The sequence below is a fragment of the Mauremys reevesii genome, linkage group 2, assembly GCF_016161935.1.
Source record: "Mauremys reevesii isolate NIE-2019 linkage group 2, ASM1616193v1, whole genome shotgun sequence".
NCBI lineage: Eukaryota > Metazoa > Chordata > Testudines > Geoemydidae > Mauremys > Mauremys reevesii.
Window position 1 is genome coordinate 55,594,173 of NC_052624.1, and position 18,677 is coordinate 55,612,849.

At 40.5% G+C, this 18,677-nt stretch overlaps 1 protein-coding gene across 3 annotated transcripts; it reads right to left on the reverse strand.

The window, feature by feature from the left end:
• Positions 1–1,988: 1,988 nt before the first annotated feature.
• AGR2 (anterior gradient 2, protein disulphide isomerase family member) lies at positions 1,989–17,264 on the reverse strand. Of its 3 annotated transcripts, none has more exons than XM_039521137.1 (8): positions 17,153–17,264; positions 9,223–9,363; positions 8,797–8,860; positions 8,519–8,571; positions 7,915–7,988; positions 7,420–7,483; positions 3,240–3,323; positions 1,989–2,307 (listed from the first exon to the last, which is right to left on the reverse strand). In XM_039521137.1, the coding sequence occupies exons 2-8, from the start codon at positions 9,353–9,355 to the stop codon at positions 2,258–2,260; spliced, it is 522 nt and encodes a 173-aa protein (XP_039377071.1). In that variant the 5' UTR covers positions 9,356–9,363; positions 17,153–17,264; the 3' UTR covers positions 1,989–2,257. The 3 variants fall into 3 exon arrangements, with proteins under 3 accessions (XP_039377071.1, XP_039377070.1, XP_039377069.1); XM_039521136.1 differs by lacking the exon at positions 17,153–17,264 and adding an exon at positions 14,190–14,362; XM_039521135.1 differs by lacking the exon at positions 17,153–17,264 and adding an exon at positions 11,091–11,221.
• Between the last annotated feature and the right edge of the window lie 1,413 nt (positions 17,265–18,677).

The window sequence follows — 18,677 nt, forward strand, 5'->3', positions numbered from 1 at the left end:
ATCTGAGTTTTAGACTTCAGAAGCATATCTATTACCTGAGATGGTTAAGTGAGCAGGGGTTCTTTTGTGGTCTTATTTGCCCTTCTGTAAATAAGATGAGCAGTACATCAGCTGTAGACTGCATCCAACTGGGAGCACTGAGTTCCTTGTAAATCAGGTTCCTTCTTTGCTCATAAATCTTTTGGCCACTAAGAACAGAATCAAATTTTGCAAAAAAAATGGTTACAGTTGTTTTAAGGGGGATGGGAGAGTTTGTGTTCCCCCTAAAAACAAAAACTGGCCAGCTCTAGAATCATCTTAACATGGCTCCACCTGCCCATATCAGTTACTCATCTCTGCCTCCCCTAAACAAAAATTCCAGTCACCTCCAATGTGTACATAGTCATCTCTCACTTCTTATTTGAAAATGTATCATACAGCTCACTGGCACACAGTTGCTTTTTGTGGCTGAGGTGGGAGTTAAGGTTTTCTATTGTAGAGTCAAGAGTAATAGGGTAGATACTGTGCTACTGCCCATGTCAGAAGTATGAGACTAGGGTATTGTCACTGAATATTTTGCTTTCAGGGGCTTGTGTGGGTGGTATCACAGCTCCAGGGGCATGCCCTCTCAGGCTAGTCACCAGACTGCTGTGAGGCAATTTAACAATTGAATTCCATGTGCTTTATGCTGTCTATATTCTGACTGAGTCTGCACACTACCCATCTTGGGAGTTCTTGGCTCTCACTCCAGTGCAAGTACCTATCTAGAACTACCTCCTGAGACCTTGCAGTCCAAGTATCTAGTCCCTTTGTCCAGTACTGACCCCTCAGTCTCCTCCCCTGTAGCTTAACCACACATTCTCCCAGAACTCTGGGTGTGGTGGGTCCTCAGGTTAACTTCTTCAAAGGCCTGAGAGGTATAGCAACACAGACTTTACATAGGATTTGAAACCCCTATTACTCTTTAGTTAATTGCATGAGAAATACATTTTTTTTTAAAAGACAACACCTTACACACTGGAGTCAGAGTCCTCTGGGGCTATTCAGGGTCAGTTTGCTACAGTATATGACCTAGGCTGGTCAGTGCCCTTCTTCTCTCCTACCCAAAGTTTCCTGTCCCAGTGAATCCCTTGAGTTGTATATGCCCCTCCAACAGCACCTACTGCTTTTGTTCTCCTGCTGGTAATTTTCCATTATCCAAATGCCAGCTCCTTACAGGAAAGCTGAAGGAGATGGCATCTCCCAGCTCCAACAATACCCTTAGCATACTTATTGTTTGGTCAAAGAACAGTCGTTAAGGTTAACATGTCCCCCTTGTACCTAGTCTGGGAGAAAGACACTTGAAGTCTTGTCAGCAATGATGGATACATACAGCAGTTCCATTAAACAGTTTTTATAAACTAGAATTCATAATTGTACTGACAGGCCCCAACTGTCAGACTGGTGTTCCTCTTACTAAACATGCCAAAAGAGTCTATAAAATTTCTGAAGACAAATAATTTTCATGTTCAACATTAACAAGTATAATTTTATACTATTTAGTTTTAAGTAATAGATCTGGAAATAACTTCTGGGTTAGTATTATGAACTAAATGTACTATGAAGTTACTGCAAATAATAACTGTTTCTCTTACTATCTTAGACATTTTACTATAACTTCCTTAGAATTTGTAAGAGGTGGTCAAATCAGTATTGCTGGCTGCTGCTGTTCTTCCCTATCCTTGCAGTACACTTAAAACCAACAACAAATTTTTAAAGAAAATTAATGTTTGAACTAGGAAATACACTCAACAGGAGCCTGAGGAATAGGAATCTTAGATGGCTGGTAAAACTGTAGAGATGAAGAAGCCTCCCTGGCTTTCAAGTCATAATCTGTTTTAGCATCTGGATGTTACAGTGGGGAAGTTGCAGCCTTTTATAACAAAGTAGCCTCTCTTTTGTTAGTGTTGGATGACTATTTGAATACATTGTTGAGTAACACCACATAAAATAAGACAACATACACTGTGGACACCTTAATGTATTTATTTCTTAAAAAAAAAATCAAGGTTTACAGTTGAAGTATACAGTGTTCTGTCTGCTTTTTTTAAAAAGCAACCAGTACTTAAAATCCCATCCAGTACAAAAGTATTAACAAAAAAACCCATACAGTTAGTTATGCATATAAACCAGTGCTATGCATTTCTAAAATCAACCTAAAACGTCTTCACTGATGCCAGTGAGTAGAGCAGAGCAGGAAGATCAGATATCTTGGCTGCATATGGGCTTTTCTGCTGCCTTATAATTCAGTCTTCAGCAGTTTCAGAGCTTTCTGCATATTTGAATACACTAGAAATGAAACATTAAGAACTGTTACATTTGTGCAATTATACAGCTAGTGACAAATTACTTTAGGGAAAGTGCTGTTACTACTGAAGAGACCTTTGTCACAAGCTCCCTTATTGTACTAACTCTTCATCCATCATACATTTTACAGTCTCTTCCAAGACTTCTAAACAGTCCTGACCATGTTTTAAATTAGTTTCTGCAGAAGCTACCCTACTAATATGATTTCCAAAGAGGAGTGGGAGGAGTCCAGTCATTCCACACAATTTAATTGCTCTTGAACTGTGAGGGGAACACACACACACACACACTGAATTTCCATTACAATGATGGGTCCTCTTCTGCCGCAAGATACTAATAACTCCCGTTAACTTTAATAGGATTCTTATCCTGTGGCCCCACAACGGCTCTGAGAGCACCAGTGTTCCACCTATCATGCAAAGTGAGTGCCAATGAAATAGGCAACTTCCTACAAAAATGTATTATCTTCCTTCCAAACAGGTAGAATTTTAATGCTCTAGAACCATACTGCTGGTGTCCCAGGATCAATTATGTGAAAATAATTTTAATGTAATGTCCCTTTATATATTTAATTTCTTGTTAAAGCTGCTGTCTGTACCCATTTTATATATAAACTATTGAAAAATGAGCTGTAGTTTTTATGAGCCTGATTCTGGCACCTTTATACTGTAAGTGATCCTATAGATCCTATAGATTGCAAGTATTTGTACAGTAAGGCACAGCTGAGTGTGAGGGTGTCAGAGTTGGACCCTAAATAAGCAAGAGGTCATGAAGAATGTAATTAGGTTTGGCTATTAAATCATGTTTCGACCAATATTAAGTAAAACAGGTCTAGCATTTCTCACGGCTCTTTGAGAAGACATTCATCTGTTTAAATGTATATGCAAGCTTCTGTTGGGAAATAAAATACTTACACAATGAAATATCTGAAGGCTCATATGCATAGAGACGGTTTGAGTATCTTCCAGTAATATCTGCTCTAACTGTCAGGGAGGGATCTGGAAAGAGGAAAGGAAAAGCAGTGGAAGAAATTATTAATTTTAAATCGTCTACAATATTAATATTTTATGTATACAAAGTATAGCTAAGCAGGTCAAAAAAGAATTTGAAGAGCAACAAGAAAAGACAAAAACTAAAACAGCTATTTTTGTTTTCTTTTTGAGTACATCAGAAGCAAGAAGTCTGCCAATCAGTGGAGCCACTGCATTATTGAGGTGCTAACAGAGCACTCAAGGAAGATAAGGCCATTGCAGAGAAGCTAAATGAATACTTTGTATTGGACTTCACTACAGAGGATCTGAGGGAGATTTCTACACTAGAGACATTCTTTTTAGGTGACAGAGCTAAGGAACTGTCCCAGATTGAGGTTTCTATAGGAACTTTTGGAACAAATTGATAAGTTAAACAGTAATGTCGTTAGGACCAGATGGTATTCACCCAAGAATTCTGAAGGAACTCAAATATGACAATGCAAAACTATTACCTGTGGTATGTAAACTATCATTTAAATCAGCCTCTGCACCAGTTGATTGGCACATAGCTAATGCAGTGCCAATTCAAAAAACAAAATGAACACAGTTAGAGGTGATCCAGACACCTGGGATTACTAAAGTTAGGCTTACTGGCTTGTACCAGGCAAATTGGTTGAAACTATAGTAAAGACCAGAAGTATCAGTATGTTGGGGATTATTTAGTTGGTGTTGGTCCTGCTTTGAGCAAGGGGTTGGACTAGATGACATCCTGAGGTCTCTTCCATCCCTAATCTTCTATGATTCTATGACTTTTGTAAAGGGAAATCATGCCCCACCAATCTATTAGAATTCTTTGAGGGGAGGTTCAACAAACGTTGATAAGGGTGATCCAGTGGACATAGTGTACTTGGACTTTCAGAAAGCCTTTGACAAGGTCCTTCACCAAAGGCTCTTAAGTAAAGTAGGCAGCAATGGGATAAGAGGGAAGGTCCTCTCATGGATCAGTAACTGTTTAAAATATAGGAAATTATCAGTTTTCACAGTGGAAAGAGGTAAATAGTGGGGTCCCTCAAGGATCTATCTTGGGACCTGTAAGTTTCAATGTATTCATAAGTGACCTGGAAAAAGGGTTAGATAGTGAGGTGGAAAGTTTGCCGATGACACAAAATTTCTTAAGATGGAGTCCAGAGCTTGCTACTAAGAATTACAAAGGGATCTCATAAAGATTGGGTGACTGGGCAACAAAATGGCACAATAAATTTAATAAGTGCAAAGTAATGCTCACTGGGAAACAAAACTATATATAGAAATTGATGGGGGTTTAAATTAGTGTTACCACTCAAGAAAGATCTTGGTGTCATCATGGATAGGTCTGTGGAAACATCTGCTTAACATGAAGTGGCAAATCAAAAAAGTTAACAATGTAGGCACTATTAGGAAAGGGGTAGATAGGATATTCTCTGTCCTTCCACTGTATAAATCCATGGTATGCTCACACTTCGAATACTGTGTACAGTTTTGGTTTCCCATTGCAAAAGTATATGTATTAGAATTGGAAAAAAGTACAGAGAAGGGCAACAAAAATGATTAGGGGTATGGGGGAAAAAAAAAACTTCCATCCGAGAAGAGATTTCAAAGATGGACTCTTCACCTTAGAAAAGAGATGACTAAGTAGGGATATGATAGAGGTCTATAAAATCATGAATGGTGTGGAGAAAGTGAATAAGGAAGTGTTATTTACTCCTTTTCATAACACGAGAACCAGGGGCACCCAATTAAATTAATAGGCAGCAGCAATTAAAACATACATAAGGAAATACTTTTTCACACAATACAGAGTCAACCTGTGGAACTTTTTGCCAGGGGATGTTGTGAAGGTCAAAAGTATAACTGGATTCAAACAAGAATTAGAGAAGTTCATGGCTGCTAGCCAAGATGGTCAGGGATGCATCCCCTTGCTCTGTATGTCTCTGAACCTCCGACTGCTAGAAGCTGGGACAGGACGACAGAGGATGGATAATTTTGTAAGTTACCCTGTTCTGTTCATTACCTTTGAAGCATCTGGCACCAGCCACTGTCGGATGACAGGATACTGGGCTAAATGGACCATTGATCTGACCCAGTATAGCCGTTCTTATGTTCTTAAAAAGTCTATACCTTTACTTGCTGCATATGTACATATAGGAAGATGGAGTATGTTGTTCCAATAGCTGATACTTCATGTTTTCTAAATGGCGTGAATAAAATCTCAGTGTTTCTGAAACCTGATCAGGAAAATTCAGTTCTGAATAGTGCAGTTGCCCAATTTTACATCCCACTTCATTACAGGATACCTGAATTACCCTGATGTGCATGGTTACAAATATTAATAGTTATGAAGAGACACATGGTCCTTTAGCCCCCTTACTTTGGTCAACAGAAAGAAATAAACTGTCTCAACATGATCCACATGCAAGCCCATCCCAGAACTGGCAAAGGCCCTTTTGAGGTTAGGGAGGGAGAAAGAGGATACTGTAAGTGGCTCTGCCAGCCCCATAAGAAATTTGTCTAAGATTAGTGTCATTTAAGGCTGTATTAAGTCCCAAGTGGAGCTACCTTTGCACCTGGAAATCTTCCCTGGGATTTTCGTTCCCCACCATACCCTTCAGGTTCGTGGTTCCAGGGGCAGCAGTGGACAGAGGAGTCCCCAGCAGTACAGACTCTCTGGAATTATGCTGTCAGGGAGCCAGAGAGAGGACAGAGAGTCCTAGAGTCCATATGGCCTCTTGTGGCTGCCTGAAATCTCTTTTCTAGAGCCAAATGCCCTGTTCATTCTGTGAGGGGAGACGGCAGACTCACCCGTATGTATTGGTGTTATCTGATGAAAACTCCATGAGAGAAACCTCTAGAAGTTCTCTCTCACACATTTATCACCCTCCTGACAGGTTTTGTTTTTTGCCCATTAGAGGGGTATTTTGGGTTTAAAAAAACATGGGTTTGAGTTTAGAAAAAAGTGAGATTACTTTTTGTAGTGAGTGAAAGACAGCTATAGCATTAATGATGTTTTTTAGATTGTGAGGTATACATCTAACAATATAGATTTCAAAGCTATGCATGAGCAGTGCTTACACCATTGCTTGATGTGTGGATGTGGCCAGTTATACACCTAAATATTCAATAGTATGTGCATGTCAGGTACTAATGCATATTAATTAGGCACACAATTCAGTACATCTAGCTTTGAAAGTCTGGTCCTTTACGCATATTGGATCATTACTACTTTTATAATCTCAAGATTTTATTTCAAAAGCGAAAACAGTTTACTGGTTATTCATGTTCAGAAACAGCTTTGAGAAGTAAGAGGGGGGTCAACCATCTCTATATCTGTTCTGAGCATCAATAGCTGCCCTACACACTATATGATGCTCCAAATGTCTCAACAGAGCTTAGATCTCACCCATAGTTGGGAAGATTGAAAATCCGAAGGCAGAGCCCAGTCAGGGGCCCATTTCGTCTTCAAGACAAAATAAAGGGAAGAACACTTATATTAAAACAAACCATGCCTCAGGTGACATGGGCCAAAAAGTGTGTTCAGATTTGCTTGCCTCTTCCCCAAGACTCACACTCTACTGCCTAATTCCAGTTTTGGTTTGTCACATTTGTTCCAGCAAAACAAAATGAAAGATTCTATTCTTCTTTTGGTATTAACCCCTGTTAACAATGCAGAGTGTTCCTTGTTTGTATCATGCTGGGGGAACCCAGCCTCTATAGCAGGGGTTGGCAACCTTTCAGAAGTGATGTGCCAAGTCTTCATCTATTCACTCTAATTTAAGGTTTCGCGTGCCAGTAATACATTTTAATGTTTTTAGAAGGTCTCTTTCTATAAGTCTATAATATATAACTAAACTATTGTTGTATGTAAAGTAAATAAGGTTTTAAAAATGTTTAAGAAGCTTCATTTAAAATTAAATTAAAATGCAGAGCCCCCGGACCAGTGGCCAGGACCTGGGCAGTGTGAGTGCCACTGAAAAATCAGCTCACGTGCCACCTTCGGCACCTGAGCCATAGGTTGCCTACCCCGCTCTATAGCTTCAAAATGGATATCATCCTTGGAGGCTGTGTCATTAAAACCAACAGTACTCACCTATAAACAGAATTCTAGGGACATACTGGCCATCAGGTGAAAGATGTTTGTCAGTTGTTTCATACTGGAACAAAAGTGATAAGGTTCTAAGTCAAGATTGCTGCAGATCATGTTGTATAAAAAGCACAAACAGAACATTTTCTTTCTACTTGATAATTTCTTGGCTATCAAACTTAACATGTAGTTCGAAGTTTTAAAGTTTGAGAAATACACTAACCAAAGAACACGGTAAATCTGCAGATGTCATATTTAACAATGTTTTTATTTATTTTAAATAAATCTTATACTGTTGTGTATATCTTCTTGTAATAGCTATAGAATATACTGTATTTATTGTTAAATCTATCCCTGTTGTAGCACCAGACACTTCTAGTCATATCTGATTAAACTGAAAGAAGCCATAAATAATGATATATGTTTACTGCTTCCAACCACTGTCATGAGTAGAGCTAGTTGAAGTTTTAAGTTTTGATAAAATATAACTGGAGAACTTACAACAAGATTCAGAAGAACAAACTTTTCAGCCAATTTCTGTATTTCTTTGTGTTCAGCAAATACTTTCTTCAGTGCTACAATTAAGAAATGTCAAACAATTGTTACAAATAATAAATAAAATACAAACTTGGGGAAAGAGGGGAAAAATCACAAACATTTGCCAAGAAATGATATAGGAAAAGATTCAGACATGATTTGTGGACTTTCCAAAGTTAGGAGATTTTAGCAAGTCCAACGGAAAGAATTAAAATGGAGAGTTTTAAGCCTGTGTGTGCGCGATATCTGGAACAGAGCTGACGTAACAAATAGAAATGGCATAAGTCTGTTCCCCTCTCCCCTCCAAATTCAAACCCCTTCAAATCTCCTGGAAATTTGAATTTTATCCAAACCCACCACATTATTTTAGTTCTGCCTTCCAGTCCAACTCAGACAAGTCTAGTTTGGGTGTCAGGCCCTGATCCTTCAGTTGGCCCTTAATGCCCACAGAGAACTCTACTGAAGTGAGTGGAGTATGCCACTGAATTAGAGCGCAAGGTTGTATTTTAGCAGTATCTGAGTTCATAAGGTAGAAAATAAGATGGCTTTATGTTCAAAGCTATGTTACCTTGACTATGTGGGCAGTCCTCTAAATGGTGGATGATCATCAGGGGCTTGTTGCTGAAATGGAAGAAGACACCTCATTTTAGACTTTCCTTATTGACAACCTTAAAGCCACTGCTGATGAGGGAGATCATCTCAGACTGTGAAGGACAATTAACGAAAGCACAGATTTCTAACCGTCCTCAGAGTTCTTTCCCTAATGCCAAAGGCATCAGGTAAATCAGATAACACTAGATGGCGCCATTGAAACCTGTGGCCAGGATAGAAAAAATGTTGTTTTACCCGGTCTTGGCTCTGAACAAGGCTTCTTCATAGGTCTGAGTCCAGATCAGATTATCACCCCACCCTAAAGAAAAATGACATACAATTACCTTTAAAAGTTGTTAGCAATGAGAATATTATATCTAGGCTTGAAATATGAAGTAAAGGATACTAAGAAGTACTTTGAGAGAATATGCTGCCAAAAAGGGTATTGTAATTGAATGAAGATGAAATCTCTTCTGGGAGAAAAAAGTACTGGGGGGTGGGGAGGGTTGGTTATATTTAGAGGCCATAGAAAAAAAATATTTGTAAATATATAGGCAGGTGAAAGGAGAGGGACTGCAGGCCAGACAGCTATTTAAAAATGTAATAGGATTTAATGGAAGCAGATTGAGGGGTGAAAGAGTTTCATGGAGCTAGGATTGGGAGAATGAACCAAGTTTTTACCTCTGGAGAGAGTTTGAGGCAGTTTTGGTTTGGTCTCTTTTACTTCTTTTGTATCCCTTTTGCCATCGTTCTTAGCCAGGGCATAAGAGACAGCAACAAGCAGCAGGAACACAGAAATACAACTCTTCTCCATGGCTAGTGCTGAAAAGACAACAAACCCTTAGAATTCTGGCAGTTTCTCAGAATGCCAACTAGGAAATTGCTCAGCAGGATCATACAGTACATGAGCCTTCAGTATATAAATGGCTAAGTAACAAATATGAAGCTGGGCTGAGTCACTGCTAGAATGAACAACTCTTCCTAGTTTGCATTTTCAAGGATGTAATGAATAAGTAGTAAAGTTGATTTATTAATAATTTGTTCGCTAAAAAAATCTATCATCTCCCCAAAATCTTTAAAAGTTACTTGCGGCCACTTTAAAATATGCCCGTCTCATCTCAATGCAGTCATCCTAGATACTCACTCTGATGCGAGTTCTTTCTGTTTTTATTGATGGTGGCTTTACATACATTGAATTCAATCAATAAGACAAATGAGATTTGACAATTAGATAACTTCTATAGTACCATTATTTAATGGTCTAAAGGCACTTGCAAATATGAATAAGTGTCTTAGATATTATAAAACCTTTATAACAGAAGTTGACCCAATAAAAGATATTACCTCACGTATTCATTACTACAGTAAATAGGTGTTCTATAAATGAGAGAGACAAGATATCTCCCAACATCCTTGTAAGGGAGGTCAGTTTAGGAGGGCTTACTCCATTTCTCAGAGAAACTGAGGTACAGAGGGGCAAAATTACTGACCTTAGGGATCTCAGAGTGGCAGAGCCAGGGTTTGAACACAGATTAGAACAGAGGATTTGTTTCAAACTGCAAACGTATCAGTTTAAGGGATGCTTTACTACTGACATATCTTCCTCAGCCTGACTCAGGGAGTGAGGATGGAGCCTGGAAAGTTTGATCAAAAGTTCCTTGATCTTTTAAATAATCCTAACAGGGAATAAACTTAGTACTCTTACTCTGTGAGATTCAAATTTGCTCTCTAAGTTCTCTAGGATAGCATGGGGAGGGGTACTACAGAAAACTTAAGATAAACAGATAGGTATTCCAGAACATACATAGGAAAATCAAAATGGATGCATGAGCTTCAGCAGGCATATTTTAAATGCAGGCTGCAAAAGTGAAAGCATGGTGAGGCTACCTCTTTCCAGGGCTTTGGGGAAAACCACATGAGGGGGGCTTGTTAAGAGGAGTTAGAATGCCTGGTAAATCACCCTTTGCTGCTCTAATGCCCAATAGACTCTGGCTCTCTGCTCGGTCATGGCTTCAACAGCCTAGAAAAAACAACAAGAAATGTTTTTTTTTGGAAATAGGCTGATGTTTAGATTAGAAAAAAAAAGTCTCCTTAGAGGGGAGGAAATCTAGTAAATCTTCATTAGGAAGCCCAGTGGAGATTCAGAGCAGACTCCAGAGACAGTTTAGTTAGATCATTATGTAGGAAATATTGCTTTAAAAAAAAAAGGAACTGGTCAGACAGGAAATCAAAGAGCAAACAAATCTCAGCTTGCTGGCTGATGCAGAATTGAAAGCAATGACCAACCAGCATCAAACCTGCTCCTTAAAGCAGCATCTGTACAAAGCTAGATATTGCCATGATAAGGTTCAAGAGGAAAATAAAGTTTCTGGTTCTTTTAATTGAAGAGACAGTATTATTCCACCTGTCCCCTTTATGGCAAGCTATATGCTTTAAGTTGCCTTATTCTTCCCTTTCCATTTCTCACCTGCCACAGCAATAAGTAACTTGAGTCCAAAGCTCACTGGATTCTAACAGGTGCATTTCTAAGCAACAGCTCATAGCCTTACCTTGTTTATCCTCCCACTTGTCGGAGGAGCTGGGCAAGTGTTCCAAGTTTCAGTGTGAACTGCAAAGTCTCAGTAATACCTATTTATGCACCTTGGCACACCTCAACTCCACCCACAAGCTAGGTATTTGAATACTACACCCTGTGAGCTAACCTTTCTATTTTTTCAAAGAAAATTACATTCAGGGTTAATTTTTGAATCAAATAATTTTACCCTTTCATAGCAATTACCCCATACAAAATACATTTTAACACAGAGACACTTATATGGCCTTTTGGGTGATTTTTAAAAGGTATTTTAAAATATGGGCAAACAGCCAAGTCCAGGTAAGCTTAAATCAAGATTCCTGATTTGCCCAAAGGCTGATTTGTCTTTGCGTGATTGGATGGAAGTTTTAGCCTGCAGCAGGGTTCTTTCATTCCTTTGAGAAAGTCAAAATGATGATTCAGAACTTGAGGTTTCCATCACTGTGGTAATTAAGAGATTGTTTACTGTGCATGCTGTAGTCTAAGGCAGAGCATTGATTTTTTTGGTTTTTTAAACCTGAATCAAATAGGAACATTTACAATGAAACTTATTCTAGTGGGCAGCCATACAGACTCTGTAAACGATCACATTATTTGGGAACCTTAAAAACAAACACAGTTTAAAATCTGATATTTTAAATCTCTCTCTGATTCATGTCCTATGTAACAAAGTAATTCTATATTTATTTTAATTATGTCATAAAAATCCATGATTTTATATTTGATATACGTGCAATATAGTGCAACATTTAGGAAAAGTATAGAATCATTTGCCTGCATAGTGTTTGCTCTATATAATTTGCAGAGCAAAATTATATATATATATATCCATGGTGTTTGCTCTATATAATTTGCAGAGCAAAATATATTGTGTTCCTGATCTGGGCAACATATTCTGAAACTACAGTACATGCCATTTGAGGCCCCCTTAGTGCATTTTGGTTTTCAGACGTATTTTAAGGGACCCAGAATAATGGCCATCTCTGGTAGGGAAAGTTTAGCACTATCCAGAAAGGGAAATGAAACCCGTCAGATATAGATGTCGAATTCATTATGATTTCATGTATCTGCTAGTGAAAAGCAATTTCCAAATGCATTTAGACAGAGTATGTTTAAGAGAAAATACTCTTTACCCTAATACACCACTTTTTATTTTTAGTTTTCCCAACATTTTGTAAAGAGTAACTAGGAAAATGCTGAGCACAGATAAGATGATGATCTCATTTGACTGTAATTATTACATTTCTTATTAATGTAGTTCAGCACTTTGATATGTAATGTAATGTTATGAACTGGATGTTGGATGTGTGATAAACAAGAAATCTAAGTGTTCAAGGAGGTCAAGATTTTTTTAAACTCCATATCAAAGTACTTTATGCTATCTTTATGCATAGACTGATTATAGGTAAATGCAACGAGAGGCAGAAAGTAGTAATATAATGAGTGTTTTACCTGAGAGGGCTTTGCTCCTGTGCTTCTCCCATAGGATGCAGAGCTACATCTTACAGATGGCCACTGTAGCATCTGTCTAAATTAAATCTCCTCTAAGCCAAGATTTTCAGAAATGGGTGTCTAAAATTAGGCTCCTAAATCCACATGTAGGCTCCTGAAATCAATGGGAGCCACTGGGTGCTCAACACATTTGAAAATCAGGTCACTTCTTCAGATGCCTAAATATGGCTCTAGGAGCCTAATTTTAGGCATCCCTTTCTGAAATCTTTGCCTTATGTCAGTCAGTATCTAGACTTTCCAAATATTAATTCAGTGTGTGTTTGCTAAATCTCTTCCCTAAACTGTACCCAGCAGCCTTTAGTAACATAGGTAATATTTTAATTCTCACATCTATTTCCCAGCAGACGTTGCTGCAGTCTACAAATACAAATATGGCTGCCAGGAGAGACCTCATTTCCCAGCAACCTTACTTCCTGGAATCTCAGAGAGGCTAGCTGGAAAGTTCCCTGAGCCTCTCTTGTTCCTCACTAATGAAGGGAGAGGGAAGCTCCAGTCTTAGGCTCTAAAACTGGAGCCAACAGTGTGAATTATGTTATACACTCCAGATTGCTTATCTCAGACCTCATTCTCCACCTCAGTGATTATGTTCCTTGTCCTGTAGGAATTGTTTCATGAAAAACTGGAACAGCATATCACTGGTCCAGGTGGCTTTCCTTTATTCACCATAAAGAGCTTGTTACACTCTATGAGAGTTAATATTTAACTGTTTCAGGTACAATAACTGATTGCTTGATTATTCCTTTGACTTCCATTGCTTGTGAAGGGCTTGACACTCCCTTATTTCATATGGTTAAATAGCAATTCTTGTATTTTTGAATGTTTTTTTTCTTTCAAGTCTTCTAAACAATTTTATTTAAGAGCTCAGATAACATGGGGCCACTATCCTTTTCTTAGCATTTCTTACAGAGAGTTTTTACTTTTTCCATGGACTTTGGGTGCAGAATAGAAAATGCATTTAGGAGTGTACTTACAGATTTAGCCCCTTCTTTCCCTAAGAACATATTCAATATATGCTCCTAAGATTGGTGAGTTCTAGATCTGTGAGATACTTTATAATAAATAGCATAACTAAATGGGAGGAATAAAACAAAATATTACATGTACATTATAAATAAATTGAGCTCAAACCCAAAAACTGCCAAATTTCAGAGCCAACAATTTTCTAGTGCTGCCAAAATAGTAAAGCAGATTTTGAGATTAGCTAAGTGGAATTAGGACCAGACAGTGTGAGGTGCTGAGTGACCCCAATATCCATTAACGTTAATTGGCCCTGCTCTGATTTACACCAGTTGAGGATCTGACCCTCTGTCTTAAATATTAATATATACTCCTGGGGGAATTCTGCACCACCGCACATGTGCAGAATTTATGCCACCCGGAGATGTCTTTGCTTCCCCACAGAAAAATGACTTTGTGACAGGAAAGAAAAGAAAAGCTACAAAAGAGTGGTCAGGTAAGCCTCCCCAGCAGTACGTTTCGGGTGCCCAGGGCAGCTAGCAGAGAGGTACATCACGGTGGAGCAGAAGGTGGGACTGGGGAAGACCCGGCTGGTGTCTCCTACCTTGCACTGGGCTCAGCTGCTAGTTGTGGCTGGGCGGGGAAGGATGGGATTTCCTCTTCTCCTGCACAGCATCCAGGGTCATGTCAGACCCGCCCCCAGATTTCTTCTCCAGCTGTAGGAAGCTCTGCTAATTCCCCCACTGCCACATGCTTCCTGCACCCATCGCTCCTCAGCTGCAGTGGGAGGGGGTCACTGTATAAGGAGTTGCTCTCCCATCCACCCAACCCCCATGCATCCAGACCCCCTCATAGCCAGACACTCCCACAGAGCCTCACCCCTGCACCCAGAACCCCCCCTGATGAGCCCTACTCCCCCTTCACCTGGACCACCCTGATGAGCCACCTGCACCCAGATATCCACCTTACTGAGCCCCAACCAGTTGCACCTGGATTTTCACACCACAGAGCCCCACTCCTCCAGCATCTTGACCCCTCCACTGAGCCCTTCATACCCAACCCCCATGCTGAGCTCTATCCCCCACAAACCCAGACCCTCCCCCTGCTAAGCCCCAACCACCTTCACCTGCACCCCCTTGCAGAGTACCATTACCATTGCACCTAGAACGCCCCCAACAAGCCCCTGTGCATCCACATCCCCCCCCCAACCCGGATCCACCACTGAGCCACCCACACCCAGACTGCCCCCCACAGAACCCTCTCAACCCACACCTGGATCCCCCACACACCAAGTCCCTCCAGACCTGGATCCTGCCTTGCTGAGCCTGCCTGCCCAGACCTGGGGTCTAAATTAGCTGTTACCACTCAAGAAAGAGATCCTGGAGTCATTGTGGATAGTTCTCTGAAAACATCCACTCAATGTACAGTGACAGTCAAAAAGCAAACAGAATGTTGGGAATAATTAATAACGGAATAGACCATAAGACAGAAAATATCGTATTGCCTCTATATAAACCCACAATATGCTCACATCTTGAATACTGCATGCAGATGTAGTCGTTCCATCTCAAAAAAGGTATATTGGAATTGGAAAAGGTTCAGAAAAGGGCAACAAAAATTCTTAGGGTATGGAATGGCTGCCATATGAGGAGAGATTAATAAGACTAGGACTTTTCTGCTTGGAAAAGAGACGACTAAGGGGGGATATGATGGAGGTCTATAAAATCATGACTAGTAAATAAGGAAGTGTTATTTACTCCTTCTCAGAACACAAGAACTAGGGGTCACCAAATTAAATTAATAGGCAGCAGATTTAAACCAAACAAAAGGAAGTATTTCTTCACAGTCAACCTATGGAACTCCTTGCCAGAGGATGTTCTGAAGGCCAAGACTATAACAGGCTTCAAAAAAGAACTAGATACATTCATGGATGATAGGTCCATCAATGGCTATTAACCAGGATGGGCAGGGATGGTGTCCCTAGCTTTTGTTTGCCAGAAGCTGGGAATGGCCGACAGGGGAGGAATCACTTGATGATTACCTGTTCTGTTCATTCCCTCTGGGGCACCTGGCATTGGCCACTGTCGACAGACAGGATACTGGGCTACATAGCCCTTTGGTCTGACCCAGTGTGGCCGTTCTTATGTTGGTGCTCCTGGCACAGAGGGGCAGGGCCCTGGGGTGTTTCTGGGGCAGGTCTGGTCTTTGCGCTATGTCAGGGTTGGGTGCAGCCTCACTGCTGAGCCTGTGCCCTGGAGTGTGGGGAGCTGCACAGTGTTCTCCCACCTCTGTGCAGCCAGTGCCCTGTGCTCCCCAATGCCATGCCGGAGCCTCCACATTTATCTGACAACATTTCCAGAATTTTGAAGAATTTTAAATTATTGTGTGCAGAATTTTTAATTTTTTGGTGCAGAATGCCCTCAGAAGTAAGTATAATAATCAGCTTCCAACTTCATGTCAGTCTAATGCTTTCCCATCTGCAGGTGGGGGAGTTCTTCACTTCACGTGTATTATCTACAGTCTAAACCAATACCTAATATACTGTATATACATTTCTTAAACTACACAGCAAATGTAGATAGATAGCTAGATATACATGAATTGGATTTAAAATACCATATTCTTTCAGGCATCTGACCCACAGGCCGTTCCTGCAAAACCAAAACTCAACCAAACCCCTGTCGTTTTGATTTCTCTGACAGGAATTGTTTCCCACTGGGCGTATATGATGCAACTCAGCATTACTTGATATGAAGTGACAGAATGGAATGTACGTATGAAGTTCTGTCGTCCAACTAGTTTGGGTGCCCTGTAGCATTTCAGATAAAGGTGGGGTTATATCATATAACAATTTATGTCCCATTTTGTGTGCTGGTATGTGCTGGGAGCAATGTTTGAATGACCTAGCTTCAAATCATTTGATGTATCAAACAGTGAGTAGCTCCATCAGATATCTAAAGCTTTCTATTGTTATATAGTTTAATAAACCATCCCACCCCACTACCCCAAGGACTTTAGAATATTTCACCACAGGAATAACAGCAGAGAGAGGGGTGAGGCCCAGAGGCATGAGGAGAGCCATAGAGTTTTGTAAGAATTCATTATTCAGTCTCTCAGGGCACATTAGTGAGATTGTCTTTGACAGACATTTTACAGGGGCATGGAATTTTGGGAGGGCGTTTGTACATGGGGAAAGCGCTTATGTACACATTTTAATGTTTTATACTGTATTTTGATAGACAGTATTTTATAGACCTTTTGGTTGAGTCCTTCCTGGAGCAGTAGGACTTTGCAGTCCAGCTATCCCAGGCCTGGGAACCAGTCCCTTAGACTTCCTATGCCCTCTAGTCCAGTGGTTCTCAAACTTTTTTTTTCGTGGACCACTTGAAAATTGCTGAGGGTCTCAGCAGACCATTTAATGATTTTTCCAAATGTTGCTTGTACCGTTAGCTAACTATTGTAAAGCACTTTGGATAAAAGTGCTATATAAAAAAAACCTTAATAATTAATGTTTTTTGTTCTACAAATAAAAGCACACAACTCATATTTTAATATCAGTAGCTTTACCTTTCTAATGTGATGGATGTGCCCTTTATCTCCTGCCACGGCAGCCCCGAAGCTGAGGCTGGGAAGGAAGGCCGTCTCTCTCTGGCAGCTGCAGCTCTGGAGCTGGGGAAAGTCACCTCATCTCTGGCTGCCACAGCCCTGCACATCCCAAATTCCCCCCACCTCCTCTTCTCACCCCACTGCCCCCTCCCACATACCCCCTATTTCCCCCAAGCCCACCACCTCACCTTACATGTGCATCTTCTCAAGGGTCCGGGCACCTAATTAGTGGAGCCACGCCTGCGCAGCACCACTAATTAGTTGGGTGGCCCTTCATTCTCTTGTGTGCAGCTGCCCAGGCTTGCACCTTAGAGGGAACTATCAGCGGACCACCTGAATGGAGCTTGCACCACAGTTAGAAAACCTCTGCCCTAGTCATTTACACACACTCCCCGTGTGCTCCACCAGCTGTGGGCACTCTGGGGTTCCAGTTTATCCCCTTCAGGGACAACAAGACAGGAAAGCAAGGAACACAGGCTTAGCCAAGGGATTTCTTAACTGCAGAAACTTTACTCTTAAAAAAGAACATGAGAGAGTTACAGACATTTGCAAAACAACAGAAGTCCTGAGACATACTCACCCACCCCATGCCTGTCACCCCTTCTGTGAGTCCAAAGTCTTGTCATTGTTTCAGCTGAGGCAGAATCTCTCTGTCCCTACTGCTTCTCTCACTCCAGTTCATTCTTCAAGCATGTGGCAATAGATGGCCACCCTCACAGAGAAGCACTCCCTCTTAAATAGAGTCTATCTTTTTTGCCATGTGGTCAACTGGCAGACTTGTCCATTCTTGTCCCCTTCATCCCTCTCCCCACATGCTCTGGTTGAGAAAACCCATTGTTCTATGAGGATAGACTGGTAATTGAGACAGTCAGAGTCAAGAGCCCTACATTGGCATATTGATGGCTTCTGAGAGACGATCTTTCAATGAAGTATCAAGCACTTTTCCTTGGAAGGGTAGTTGACTGGAATACGTCATAAAAACTTTGCCTCACCCAAGGATAGACGTGAGTTCAGCACATAGTACAAAATGGAGGTCACAATACAAAATGGAGGTCATATTGTGTCCCAGACATATCCCATTCTGTCACAGCTGATATAGGGCCACAATGAGGCTAATCTAATTGAAATGTGACTTCTTGTATTTATATATTGCTGGCACAGAATGGGTATTGGCTTCTACCCGTGAGGTGGCTGCATTTCATCAGCGTGCAGGTTGTTCCAGTATACAAATATAAATGCAATACATCACACTGAATAGCTAGCTGGCTAAGTGAGCTATTTAGAATGACAGATAGACCCGTGTACTTAAAGTCTTGTTTTAGAGTTACTGCCTCCTGGAAAAGGCAAACACACTCCTTCAAGTAGAGACACTAAATAAACACTGTCAAAGTCACAAAGCTGTCATTCCTCTCTAGGAGGAAGGGTGTTATCCCTATTATCCTGTCCAAATTCCAACTTGCATAATTACATAATCCAAATTTCTCCT

What these genes read in the sequence shown, in the direction of transcription:
- AGR2 (XM_039521137.1), bottom strand. Translation starts at nt 9,355, where the DNA reads ATGGAGAAGAGTTGTATTTCTGTGTTCCTGCTGCTTGTTGCTGTCTCT. An exon ending in CCCTAGAATTCTGTTTATAG is followed by an intron (nt 3,324 to 7,419) that starts GTGAGTACTGTT and finishes TCCTCTTTCCAG; the next exon opens with ATCCCTCCCTGACAGTTAGA. An exon ending in GCCTTCAGATATTTCATTGT is followed by an intron (nt 2,308 to 3,239) that starts GTAAGTATTTTA and finishes TTTCATTTCTAG; the next exon opens with TGTATTCAAATATGCAGAAA.